The sequence below is a fragment of the Coloeus monedula genome (assembly GCF_965178545.1).
Source record: "Coloeus monedula genome assembly, chromosome: 18".
NCBI lineage: Eukaryota > Metazoa > Chordata > Aves > Passeriformes > Corvidae > Coloeus > Coloeus monedula.
This window is the reverse complement of record NC_138798.1, coordinates 9749435-9763436: the sequence shown is the minus strand read 5'-3', so window position 1 is coordinate 9763436 and position 14002 is coordinate 9749435. Positions and strand designations below refer to the sequence as shown.

The 14002-nt window shown below is 48.2% G+C and overlaps 1 protein-coding gene across 1 annotated transcript; it reads left to right on the top strand.

The window, feature by feature from the left end:
* Positions 1-2974: 2974 nt before the first annotated feature.
* GGT1 (gamma-glutamyltransferase 1) lies at positions 2975-13814 on the top strand (the record flags this gene model as incomplete). The annotated part of the gene is made up of 13 exons (XM_082293208.1): positions 2975-3009; positions 3795-3962; positions 4608-4735; positions 4965-5054; positions 6035-6227; positions 7370-7527; positions 8390-8539; positions 9039-9175; positions 9964-10151; positions 10958-11085; positions 11380-11492; positions 12515-12628; positions 13671-13814. The coding sequence occupies exons 1-13, from the start codon at positions 2990-2992 to the stop codon at positions 13812-13814; spliced, it is 1731 nt and encodes a 576-aa protein (XP_082149334.1). The 5' UTR covers positions 2975-2989.
* Between the last annotated feature and the right edge of the window lie 188 nt (positions 13815-14002).

Here is a 14002-nt window from a genome sequence, read left to right as displayed (position 1 = left end):
CCTGTGGAGGAGTCACAAACTGTGCTCACAACATCTCTGTTTGAGTCACAAGAGCTCTCCTTGAGCAGCACCTGAGACCCGGTTGAGCAGCCCCTTCATTCATGGACTTAGCGCTCAGCTCTTTTCAGGGTCGATTATCTCAGCGATAAGTAGGGACCACTGATCCCCACTGAGGCCTTTCTCCTGCAAACCGATGTGTATCTACACGAGTCTGCAATGCTGGGATTAACAAAGAGGGGGGTGCTGGCTGCTGGACAGGGACCAGCACAGAGGCACCATCTGTGAGGAAGGCTTTTGACTGAGTTGAATGGAGTAGCTGGGTTTCTCTAGGGACTGCTTTGTCCTCCTGCTTCAGGTGGGAGCAGTGCCTAGGTCTGAATTTGGAAGCCTCTTTGAGCTTCTTCATGGCTTTGCTGAACCGCTGCTTTAGTTCCCTTATCACTGGTGGAGTTGAAGACTGTGTAAGGCTTCAATTAAAATGTCTCGTGATGGAACTTCATTGTTTGTCACATAATGCGAGAGCATCGCCTGTGTCCTGTGACGAGAGTCGAGATGTCCAAACTATCCTTGCGTATCTTGTGCTGCCTGGGGAAAGTAATATGGGCGGATATCTCAAAGCTAATGGTCCAGTAGTGGCTACTGCAGCTGGGAGTACTCTCAGGAGCAGGTGCTGAGGTATGAAGCTGTTGCAAGATGGGTTTAAAGCAGAAACCTGTTGGGTTAAAGTTTGTGGTTAAAGTTTTGTGTGTCGTCAGTGGATGCTTCATTTACTACTTCATTTGGGAACAAAGCAGTGCCTGACCATGCCTGGAGTCCTTTGTCATCCTCTGGTATCCCACTGTTCTCTCCCCACTGATTTCTGGCTGGTACATCCCCTCCTTCTCCTCTTCCAACTCTCCCAGCACTTTCCCTGGCCATGGCAGATTCCTCATCTCTACAGAATGCCCCAGCCCTCTTGGCAGAGACTTGACACTAACTAGCAACCCCCTGTTGCACTGAGGTTCTTTTAATTCAAACCCAGTGTCACGTTTAAATAAGGTTGTGCATGTTGTGACACATCTGAATACAGCTCAATGGGGCTGCTTGTACAAGCATAACTCTGCTACTTGCTGGTCCTCCCCCTCTCCTGATGTAAATTAAGGCAATCAGGCTACTTTTTGAATTCCATGGCTAAGACTGGCTGTTGGACCTTTGTAACAGTGAGAAATAATTGTATTGCTTTTAATTGCTTTACAGCTCCTCTCTCTTGGAGATCTATTGCTGCTGCCAAAGCACTCTGTGACTGAAGCCAAGCTTCCAAACAGCTGGATTTGGCAGAGATGTGGAGGTTAAAGCCAGCCTAAGCAGACAATAGCTGGGGAGCCTGTTCAGGTGGTGGCCTGCAGCTGCTGCTCCACTCCCAATAATAAATCATAATGGGGACTCAAGTCAAAGCCAAGGTTCAAACAGACCATTGGTCCAAAAACTCAGCTGTTTCTGCAGAGTGCCTGCCCACGGCACAAAGAGTATGCAGAGGTGGGTTAGATGGTGGATATCTGCAGGTTCCTGGTCCATCTCCTGATTTCTGTACATCAAACCAAATGCACATTTGGCCCTGCTGTGCTACAGTTGGGAAGGCAGTGAGGGCTGTGCTTCCCTCTAGGGTCAGGCCTGAGATGAGCTAAGGAGTTTATGGGAGTTGAGCTGGCAGCAAAGGTGGAGAGGATTATTGTCAGCTGGGTTTGCTCTCTCTATTGCTGAAGAAGAGAAAGCTGCAGGATCTTGAACTCATACATCTGCTGCTTTCTGATCAGGATCAGTCTGACAGATTGCACAGATACACCTTCATTAAGGTCATTCACTTGGCAGTGCCCAGCAGTCAGTATTTCTGCATGGCAGCCTGTGTGTGTTCCTGCCCAGTGGTGCATGTCTTATCCTCATGCCTGGCAGGCCAGGAGCTGTGCCTGAGTCATATGAAGTTGGTTGGAGGGCCCTTTCCAAGGTCTGTGCACTCACCAGGCAGCAGGACACAGCATGGAGCTCTTGTGAGTCTAGGGGATGCTCACAGGTGTGATCCCATTCCAGAGAGGAGGTGAAAGGTGAGAGCAAAGGTAGTACCTGAAATTTCCCCTTCTCTCCTGCTGTTAGAGTAACTTGCCTGATGAGGCTCTGCAGGAGCCCAGCAGTGAGAGACCCAGCTGTGGAAAAGAGCTGCAGAGTCCCAGCCAGAAGCCCACGGGTTAACACAGCACTGCGGGGCTTGAGTCAGCCCAGGCTCAAAGGACAGCCCAGCACAGAGCAGCCTTCAGACCAAACAAAGTACCTTCTGCCGAGCTGGGGCACAGATAAAAGATCCCATGGCATTTCTTGTGAAGCCTGGAGGAGACTGCCAGTGCTGAAGCTGAAATCTGCCAACAAACAAAACTGTCTTTAAACTCTGAGGCTGTGTGTGAGCTATTGTCAGGGACATAATGGCTTCTCTGTTTCCCTGCACAGTCATTGCTCTGCAAACACACCACTGGTCTCTTTTAAAGGTAGTTGAGTGTAAATTAAGTTCTAGAACCTGGAAAGAATTTTCATCCATTTACTACCCTTGCCTGACATTTGTTTAGAGAGCAGCACATACAGTAGATTTACACTCTGGTTTGAGCTGCTTTACCTGGATCAAGATGGGCATCTCTAGTACTCGGACTGAGACTCACAGATAACAGGGCTTGGATAGCAAATGTGTATCTCCTGGTTTAAGCTGGGAGGTGAGGCTGGGGGGGCCCTGCTTGCTAATCACCCCGCTCTGAGAAAAGTTTTGGTTTGGCTGGCCTGGCCTGTTTCCTCTAGTTAGCTCAGTGCTGGCACACTCACTGCTGCCTAATCCTGTGTGTGTGGCTGCTGCAAGGCACTGAGTGCTGCTCTGGCTGTTGGAGTTCACTCTGCCTTGGGCAGCTGGGCATACACAGTGGGATAGGTGCATCCATTCTTCACCACAATTCCATGGACTGGCTTTTCTCTGAGGATGGCAGATGCTTCAGTAAGGTAAAGGGCATCTTGGCTGTTGTGTTGAAGTTGTGGTAAAAAACCCAAAGCTGCAGTACAAAGGGGGAAGGTGGTCTCTGAAGCAATATGATTAATTTTGGTCTATTTTGCTGGAACAGTCTTGTAATGGAAAAGAAAATGGGTCAAAGAGTATCTGTTCAAGCTGCTATTTGCTGAACTGCCTGTCCCATCAAGGTGGCAGTGTCTCTCCATCCACTCAACAGCTCTCGACTCATCCCTGTTTGTACCCGGAGAGCTCCTCGGCATTCTGTGCTCACTCTCAGATGAGCCCTGTGCAGCCCCAGAGCAGCTGAGTGCAGGACTGGGACTCATGGAGACCTGAGCATTGGCCATGGCTCTCTGGAAGTGCCTGGCTCATCAGGAAGGTGCTCTGGCCAAGGGCCCCAGGCAGGAGCAGGAACTGTGCTCATACTGGGTTGTGCCAAGCAGCTTTGTCCAAGGTTGCTTCCTAATGACTAAGATGTGTTTTGCACTGGTCCTTGGCAACCTTCCAGACAGACTCCTCCACAGACATGGCATTTAAAAGCAGATTATGTGAAGTTGAATTTTTAAAAAATTTTTGTTCTGAAGATGATGTCAGTCATGACTAACACCAATTGTGTTCTGCTCCTTGGATTTCCTTTCTCACCTATGCATCTGGAGGTTTTTCAGTATATGATGTTACCTGCCTGCTGCAAGGCAGGTTCTTACCTGAGTGATAGTTGCTGGTTTGAGGAGATGAAAGGAGGTGGCAGCAGGGCTGATAATCCTGTCTCTTGCCATAGGAAGATGAAGACGCGCTGTTTGGTGGTCACAGTGGTGACCGTAGCCCTGCTGGGGCTCATCTTGTTCCTGGGACTCTTCTTCGGGCTGCGCTCAGGCTCGAGGGACGCACACACGTACAAGAGGGCGGCTGTGGCCACTGATGCGGGGCAGTGCTCCATCATTGGAAGGTACCCATTCATTGTGCCCTGACTCTCATTAGCTCTGACAGCTCTTGCATTAGACAGAACTGCTGCTTCCCCAATGTACAGGTGCAATCCTGACAGATTCCCAGCATGGATAATCAATACATAATCTCCGTGTAGAAAGAGGAGATCCTAATAAACCCCAGGCTTTTACCATGCTTGACCAGCTTTACTGCAGTTGCTTACAGACAACATAGCAGGTAAAGATTCCTTGGCTCCATGAGCAGTGAGAACAACAGTTGTCTTTCTAGCTCCTTTAAAAAAACTTCTGTTGGGATATCCTCCAGTTCTAGTCTCAAGTGCTGCAGATTTAAGGCTCCTCAGAAAACTGTCATTTCTTATGACAGTGTAACGAATGTTTGTGGAATGTCTGTCCCCACGTATACTCTGTCACATCTTGGTGTTTTCAGCCTGATATGGATGTGTCTAATGAGGGCTGATCTGGTCTGCACACAGATCATTAGGCTCTGTTCTCTCTGGTGACAAAACTTCCTATTCCTGAGGAACACATAGACTGGGCGTGGACAAATGTGCCCCAGAGAATCTGTTGTAGTTGCTCTGACAAGCTGCATGCACTGCTCACAGGGAGCTGAGACACTGTCACATGTCACCTTCCCTTCTGCTGCACAGGGACATCCTCAAGCAAGGAGGATCAGCGGTGGATGCTGCGATTGCAGCCCTGCTTTGTGTAGGACTCATGAACGCTCACAGCATGGGCATTGGAGGGGGCCTCTTCTTTACCATCTACAGCAGCACAGGTAAGGGACAGGGCCATACATAGCTGGAACAGCTTGAGAACTTCACCTAAGGCAGGTGATTTATCCTACCTGAGAGAAGGTAAATGACTGATGCTCACAGCCTCTGGGGGAATGTCCTCAAAATAATTGCCAAGAAACTAGCTCATGTTGATCAGAGTCCTTCAGCAGAGACCGTGCCTGTGTGCTGAGTCCAGAGCTAAACATCATCTTCCTTGCTCTGTCATTAAAGGAAAAGTGGAAATCATTAATGCAAGAGAGGTGGCTCCAAAAAGAGCAACAGAGGACATGTTTGGGAACAACACACAGCTCTCTCTGAAAGGTATGGCAAAGGCTGTTTCACTGCTTTGGGGGGACCACATAGCTCCAGCATTAGCTGCTACTGGCACATCTAAAATAAGAACATTTCTTATGGTTAGGTTCTTGCCTACCTGCAGGATTTCTCCCCTAGAAATATCCTCTGCTTTACACAATTCGCAAACTCTGGCCTGACAAAGAAGCTAAAAACAGTGCCCTTTAAATTAGTCAAGACCCCAGCATTTTCTGCTTTTCACTTCATGAAAATGCATGTGAATGCAAAGCACTGAGCATGACCTGTTCCATATGTGCCATCTTTCCTTTCCACCTCTTTGAATAAATCTTTGTGTGGATCACCTTGGGTTTTGTCAGTTCAGGTGTCCTCCCTAAATACTTGTTATGGTGTCTTCAACTAATGGCTTGGGGCCTCCAGAGAAGTTTCCTTTCAGGAAAGTATTTTCTAGTAAGAAATAGAAAGCATTACTAACTAGTTCTCCTCATGGTCACTCTTTTAAGCAAGAAGGAACAGCACCTTGGAGGGATTTTGAGCAGTGTGTTGAACTTTTGGGAGATGCCAGTGAAAACAGGATTGAAGCAAACTGCTGTATCACTGTGCAGTGTGGAATCAATCTGTTCCAGTTGTAGTTACAATGCTGCAACAAAGTTTTCAACTTAAGTATGTCACAGCCTGTGTCCTCTCACCGTGATAGCTTCTGTGTTCCGAGCAGCTTTGCTCTGGTACAGAGCCTACTGAGGGGAAATGACCCTAAAACTGGAGTTACCAGCAAAAGGACAGAGGTGTTTCAGCAGTTCAGAATATGTAGGCACAAATGTCAGACCAAGTTACCCTGTTAATTCTGTTAATTCTCACAAGCTGAGCTGGTCACAGTACACACAAGCCCTGCCTACAACAGGGCTGGCAGAGATGCCTGCTCTACCTCCTGCTCCATCAGCCACTTTCTTTTCTTGCTGTGGAAGACTTAACACATTCCTTTTCTGCTCCAGGAGGACTGTCCATTGCTGTTCCAGGAGAAATCCGTGGCTATGAGCTGGCTCACAAACGTCATGGCAAACTGGCATGGAAAGACCTGTTTCTGCCCAGTATCAAGCTGGCAAAAGAAGGATTCCCTGTTGGGAAAGGCCTTGCTGCAGCCATCAAATCAAAAGAGGAGGCAATCGAAAGCAATCCCTTGCTGTGGTAGGTAGAGTGGTTGCTGTTGTATGCAGAGAAATTTGGGGTGGCTGCATCCAATCTGCAAAGTCCCTGTGTTTGTGTAATGCAGAGTGTGCATCCCCTCCAGTAACCACACTCACTGTGCCTGCTGGTGTCACTGCAGACACCTAAAGGTGATAAATCATGGGGCCAGTTTTAGGAATGTTCAGTCCTGACCTTTAAAGGGAGATAGATTCTACTCCTAAAGTCCATTTGTCTGAGCAAAAGTGGAATTAGAGTACGTGCTGGGATCAATCTGCCACATGGCAACATATTTTCTGAATCTCCAGCTTTTCCTCATGCTGTAAGTGTACCAAGCTGATCTTACCTGCATTTGGAGCAATTGCAGTCTCCTTCAACATCTCAGCTGCTGTCAAGCAGTGGGAATTTGAATCATCTCTTACTCTACAATCAGCCTTCCTCAAGCAATGCCTCTGACCATCCACTTCTGGCAAAGAGTATGAGCATGAAGTGTTTTAAATACTCCTCCACTTCTTACAGTCAAATCCTTAGTGTTTATGTCCAGCCCTGCTGGAGATCATGCTTAATTCTCTCTTTTCCTTAAACTCTCTGCCAGCTGCAGGTTCATTTCCAATCCAATTGGTAATGTACACCCTGGCCTATCTCCTGTCCTTCCATCTGGCAGGTCCAGAGCAGCACATTCTTGATCCATCATAAGGGAGCTAGAGAGGAAGCCATCTACCTTAAAGTGATCTAACACAGGGACTGAAACACTTCTCCTGGATTTACTGGAAGCTTTGAGCCTCATGGCATAATAGACTGTGCTCTGAACTGAACTGCTGAGTTCAAGGACTATGGCCCCTCCTGTGCATCTTGAGGCACTTGTTGGCCCCTCGGGTGGGCAGGGAGGGTGGCTGCCGTGGTGAAAATCCCTGCTGCAGGGTCCATTGAGCAAACTGAGCATGTGGCATCACAGGTCAGAAAACACTGTTCACTTGTATGTCCCAGTGCAAGATATCAGGACCCCTGGGCCATGGTTCAGGCAGTTTCTCTTCTCTCCAAGAAGCATCTAGCATGAACACTCATACTGGTTCAGCTGCCACAGATACGCATAGTTTTGAACTTGTCTCTCAGACCTGATCTTCTCAATCTCCTTTCTCTGTTAGCGAAGTGTTCTGCAAAGGAGGGAAAATTCTGCAAGAGGGTGAAACCATCAAGATGCCCAAACTAGCCAAGACCTACGAGACTATAGCCAGAGAAGGAGCAGATGCCTTTTACACAGGAAGCCTGGCAAAGCAGATCATCGCTGACATCCACAGTGTAGGTGAGAACCAGGACATCTGTCCCAAGCAGCAGGAGTGACCAGACTGCTCAGAGCCCAGGGAGGAGCTGGTGACCTGCAGAAGCCTTGGGAGGGGCCAACCCTGAAATGCTGCCTCTGAGATTTGTGGCAACAGGACACCCAAAAGAAGCACTTTAATGGATGTGTTTGAAACTCAGTCAGAAATGGAGAGTATTAACTGTGCATTTCTGTACCACAGAGCCTCCCAAGTCTGTGCAGCTCTGGCTGTAGCTGAGTAGATACAGGCTGTTCACAGAGCCTGAATCCAACGAGTTTCTACCTAAAACGTTACATACTTGGTGGTCCGGTGAACTCTGAGCTGTTTGATCTCTCGGTACCACTAGATGGTGGCAGTATCCTGTCCTCACCAGCCAGCACTGGTTAGCTTGGTGAACTTCGTGTGAGTCATTTACCGACTTTATTTGTGGTGGATAATTACTTACTGTCTTCCCCCTTCAGATAAGAAAAGTGATGGAACACTCAAATTATTCTATCTCTGGGGTTCCACAAAGCATCTGCATCAAAAACTGCCTCTTCCTCCTGTAAACAGGATTCCTAAGGACATTTTGTAGCCTGACACTGCTGGTGTCCTTTGAAAAATAGATGGATTGTCAGTTTTGGCTGCTGTAAATCAGCCCAACTTCATGCTTAGACTATCTGAACCTCAGATGGATCTATCAAGGAATAAATCTCATGGGCACACATCTTTGCTTTCTTTACCTTGTTACTTTTTGGATTTATCTATGTTCCCTCCAGTCCTTGCTGTGATTCATGATGATGGAATATGACCTCTTCCCACCAGAGATCACATAAACCCACATCTCTAGTTTCCTTCTCTTTCCAGGGGGAATTGTCACATTGGAAGACCTGCGGGACTACAATGCGACAGTGATCGAAGACCCCATACAGATCAAACTTGGGGAGTTCACCCTCTACACACCCAGTGCCCCCCTAAGTGGCCCAGTTCTGGCCCTCATTTTCAACATATTGAAAGGTGAGAGTGCCACAGAGTAGTGCCCTACAGACAGCAGGAGCTGGGAGAGCTCCAAAGACATCACCTTTTTTGGGGGAGCAAGGCCTCCCCTGATAGCTGTCCAGCAGGTGAGAAGTCTGAGAGCCCAGGAGAGATCAGAAATGCAGAAACATTCCTCTTCTGCTGTAAACTCAGGGATGTTGCCTTCCTACCTGAAATACAGGTGCAAGAGGAGAAATATTCTCCTGATAGGGGAACTTCCCTGATATTCATATGGGTGGAACCTAACATGTACTTGAGGCTTCTTTGGAAAACACCTCTGCAAGTACAAATTCTTCTGCTGATTCTCACAGTGTTCAAAACTACCAGAGCTCCTGTGTTCTCCATGTAGAGATTAGGACAGTCCAGTGACTTCATCTCTGTAGAGACTGGGCTTCAAGGTTATTCATGTGACACAGGTGCATTAGCAGTCCGTTGACCCCATGCTTTGTGTTCACAGTTATTTGCCTTCTGTTGCCAGGATATAACTTCTCTGCTGCCAGCATCAAAACCATGGAGGAGAAAGGTCTGACCTACCACCGCATAGTGGAGGCCTTTCGTTTTGCCTATGCCAAGAGGACTTTGCTGGGAGACCCAAAATTTGTCAACATTACAGAGGTACCTGGAAAAAGCCTTTTCTTTCTGCAACACCAAAGTGCCTGTGCCACTTGGTATTGACAGGCACTGAAATAGCTGTGAGTCAAAAAGTCCTGTGTGGCTCATGGCTGAGCTGTGAGGGCTATAAATAGAGGCAACCTTCCTGCTGTAAGGAAAAGCAAACTCCTCAATTCACCAGGAGATCTGGAGTACATTTAGGTCTAACCCTGCCTGGTTTTATAGTGTTTGAAGCTTTATTCACTATATTCCCAGCATCCTTGTGGCTCTCTAACTAGAGTCCTGCCTGTAGTTAAATGGAGCAACAGATGGGAAGGGGTGAAGACAGAAACCCTGCTTTTCCCAGCTTTGCACTTTGTGCTTTTACTTCTGTGCCTGCAAAAGCAGCAGACTCTGAGCCCAGCCCAGCTTGATGAACATAAATTTTTAACTTGGAAAGCTCTGGTCAGAGCTTGCCTTGGCCTTGTCCTCTCAATCTGATCCCATTCCTCTTGTCTCTGAAGCAAGTGTAGCCCCACTTGCCTTACAGCAGCATGGAGGCAGCTTTCCATAGCACTGCAATAATGGATGCTGATTAACTTCTACGCAAAGGGGAGACTGTAACAGCTGCTCCTGTGACAGCTTGAAATGCTCTTTTGGTCCAATGTCCATCATCCAAGAAGGAAAGCCCCTGGGGGAAAACTGTAGCCTCCCTGCTGGGATTTGCCACTGTGATCTGAAGTATTGGATATCAGCCTCATAACTACATGTCTCTTAATCTGCTGAATAACTGCATTGGATTTCTCTGACAGGCAATCAGAAACATGACATCCGAGTTCTTTGCGGATGGTCTCCGGAGGAAAATCACAGACAACACCTCCCATCCAGTTGACTACTATGAGCCCGTGTATTACACTGGAGACAATGCCGGTACATCCCACATCTCCATTGTGGCTGATGATGGCAGTGCTGTGTCCGCCACCAGCACCATCAACCAATAGTATGAGCTCAGACATTCCTTCCCTGTAGGCCTTTGCCATCTTCCTAGTGCTGGTTCTGGGGTTGGTATCACCACGGCTGAGCTGTCACCTCTGGGGTGGGGTAGGGTCAGTAGTGCTGGGCACTTCTGCTGAGCTTGCAGGTCAGTGCTCAACACTGAGGCCTCATTCTTGTGTCAGAGGACAAGATGTGTCTTCTCTCATGTTGAATTCCACCACCAAAACAACATTCACTGTATCTGGATCTTCTCATAAGCAGAGCTATTGCTGCTGATTCTGATTTCCCAGGCTTTTGGAAGGAATTTGAACTAATACAACTGGCCTGGAAGCACAGTGTTTGGCTTTGAGTGCTGTCAGAAAGAGCTGTGTTCACACATATGGTCTGGAGCCAAGGTGTGAAGCTTATTTTTATCCATAGAAAATGTCTCCAGCTTGACACATTTAACAAACCCCCCAGTCATTCCCAAATGTGTCCACCTTTGAGCTGTGCTGCCTCTGAATGGAGTGCAGACTGCCCCCTTGGAAGGGAAATTAGTTGTACTTAGGTGCTGTGCTGGTTTTCTCCATGGGGTCCTCTCAGGGGAGCTGTAGGAAGGGCTCTGGGCTGCCTTTCCTCTGTGTGTAGCTGTGTACTCATGGTATTAACCGCTTCCTTCCCCCCTAGGGGTGACAGAAAGTCCTTTACAATGGGAGGGAGTGGAGTGTTACTCCAATCAAATCCCAGGTTTCACATTGCAGTAAATTCAGCTGAAGCTCCTCCTAGATTTGCTGCGCTTTTGACCTGTCTTTGACAATTTGTTTTCTCCAGCTTTGGCTCTGATGTACGATCCAACGTGAGTGGAATCATATTTAATGATGAAATGGATGACTTCAGCTCGCCTTACATAATCAATGGATTTGGGATCCCTCCCTCTCCAGCAAATTTCATAGCTCCAGGTAGCTGCAAACTGCCTTCCTGACTCAGTCTTTTGGCTGTGTTTTACATGCTCACACTGCAGCATCTGTGCCATGGGACACAGGTCTGGGATCTGCAGAGGACAGGGGCGGGAGAGAGTCAAGAAAGAGATGAGTGCAGGGGATGGTGGGATCCCCAAGGACTGAACAGGACACATGAGCTGAGTCAGGAAGGTGGATACTGAGGCTCTGGGTTTAGACATGGAGAAAGAGCTGGAAGTTTGTGAGCTGCAGGTAGAAAACTGAGCCTCTGTGTTGCATCTGTGTCCCCAACAGGTAAACAGCCAATGTCCTCTATGTGCCCCTCCATTTTGGTGGATAAAATGAAAAAGGTGAGGATGGTGGTTGGTGCTTCTGGAGGAACAAAAATAACTACAGCAACAGCACTGGTACGTGACAGTGTGGGCAAATGGGGGACAACATGAGGCAAAATGGGAGAGGCAGCATTTGGGGGGATTCCTGTCTGCACCTGGGACAGGATCATGGCTGTGGCTCCCTGCTGGGGGCCCGGGGCTTGAAAAGGAGGTTCCTGCCTGGCATTCTGAGGGGCAGTCCTCCAACACCAACTCCTGCCAGGGCTACAAAAGGTCTACTATTAAATTGCCTCCTTCAGTGACTCCATGTCATTTTCTCTGGCACGTTGTTCTTACCATTGCAGAAGATTTGCTTTGACTTCTGTTCTCTGGATCTCCACGAACCTATTTACCTAGTTTAGAGCCATTCCCATCCAACATCCCAAACTTTGGATGAAAGTCACACTGAGAAGCTAAACAAGAACTTAGCACAGGTACAGTGTCAGGCCTGACAGGCAGGGCCTCTGTGAGCTGCTGTGGCAGCTCAAACTAGCCCAAGAGTGACTGCAGCAGTGACTGTCCCCTGTGCCAGCCAACAGCAGCACCAGGCTGGATCTGGCTTTCTGGCTGAGGTAGAGGAGAAGTCTGTAAAAACTGCTACAAGCAGCTTCCTAAGCCCTGAACTCTGAGGGTGTTTTCACTTCCCAGCAGCTCCAGCCTGCAGTTCAAGCCTGTAGAGATGAGCCAGGCCTAAGTGAACTGGTTGTACAATAGCAGGAAGCTGTAGGTGTGTTTGTTGAGGTGACTGTTGTGTGCTTAGTTACAGTGGCATAAATCCAGCCACCATAGCTTAAGGATCTGATCCTTTTGCTATGTTGATTTTAGTCACTCATGGTTTCTTTGTGTGGAATCCTCCTAAGCATATACAACCTGACTGGCTGCAATGTACCTGTGTTTTGCTTAGCCAAGAGAAAAACCACTGAAAGCCATGTAAACCAGAAATGGTGCCTTTTATGTGCTCTGGTGAACATCCTTGAGGCACCTCTACCTGTGTGGCTACAAGGGTCAGACTTCTTTGAAGACAAGTAATTAACATTAAGGCTTTTTGCATCTCACAGACAATCATGAATTCCATCTGGTTTGGTTACGATGTGAAGAAAGCAGTGGAAGAGCCCAGAATTCATGATCAGCTGTTTCCCAATATCACAGAGCTCGAGCAGCAAATAGAGGAGGTTGGTCTCACTAGAGCCGTACATGAACTTGTATGGGCTGGGTTCCTAGTGCTGGGAAGGCAAGCACCAGGTTTGGCCAAATGGTCCTAGGTGAGCAGTAGTAAAGCTGATAGAGATCTAGTGCTGGGTCACAATAAGTGTTCAAAGTGTACCTTTAGTCTCAGTCACTCAGTCACTTCACACTCAGGTGTGAAGCCAGTGCATTGAAGAGTGACCCGTATCTGAAACTGAGCATCTGCTTGCAGTGATGTTTGGCACAAAGGATTTGCAAAACTGCAAACCATATCAGGGCCCAGACCATCCCACAGTCTAAATCCAGTCAGTCTCAGGGAGCTCTTGTCCTGTTGTGTAACCTCATGGTGAATCTGGAAGGCCTGGCCCAGAGCTAGTAAGAGGGTATGCCCAGAGGGACCTGGGAACAGACTTGAAAATATATTCACAATAGAGATCTCAGCACAGTACTGTCAGTCTGAGAGCTGGTGGCAAGGTCTGCCTTGCTCTCCAGACCACTCACCTGAGCTGGCAGCTTCATTCACCCTGAGGAACTATATGTCCCAGAGGCCTGAGACAGCTGCAGGCTTTGTACATATCTCAGCCTGTGAGTCTGCATTTGGGAAAACAGTCCTACATAATGCAGTTTTCTTATCAAACTATGCAGAAGTTCCTCTGTTAATAAGCTTCTTATGAAGGTAACAGCTGAGATATCTGCCAGCACTGGGGAGGATGTCCTGCTCTCTACAAGTCTGTTTTCCACCACTGACAAACAGGATCCATCAGTCCTGGCTGTTAGTGTGTGAATATCTGTGACCAAGACCAGTATTGGTAACCCACACTGAGCGCCACAAATATCAAATATTCTGAATTCCACTTCTTCAGAAGTAGGGCATCCCAGAAAACAAAGGGAAGAGGAGGAACAACATGTAGATTTAGCCCTACCTGACATGGGCACTGAGCACTTGGATGGTTGTGGGGGATGCAGGTCACAGACTGCAGCACGTACAGTTCCCCTCTGGTGTTGTGCTCACCCAGTTGTGCATTGCAGGGCATAGAGGAGCAGCTGAAGAAGAGGAAGCATGACACGACGCGGGTGAGCGGTGGCGCGGTGGTGCAGGCCATCCTCCGAACGGAGCGCGGATGGGCTGCAGCCTCCGACTCACGGAAAGGGGGCTTCCCTGCAGGCTACTGACCTGGCTCAGCTCCTTTTTTTCAGTGGTCTAGTGACACCAAGGTGTGTTTGGGGGGAAGATCCTTTAGATCTGCAACTCAGGGACTTCTCACAGGAAAAGAGAACACATTTGCCTGTGGTTCTGTTGATGGAACTGGGACAGTTCTCTACAGCCATGACCGAAGTGCCTCATGCCACAGCCGTCTACT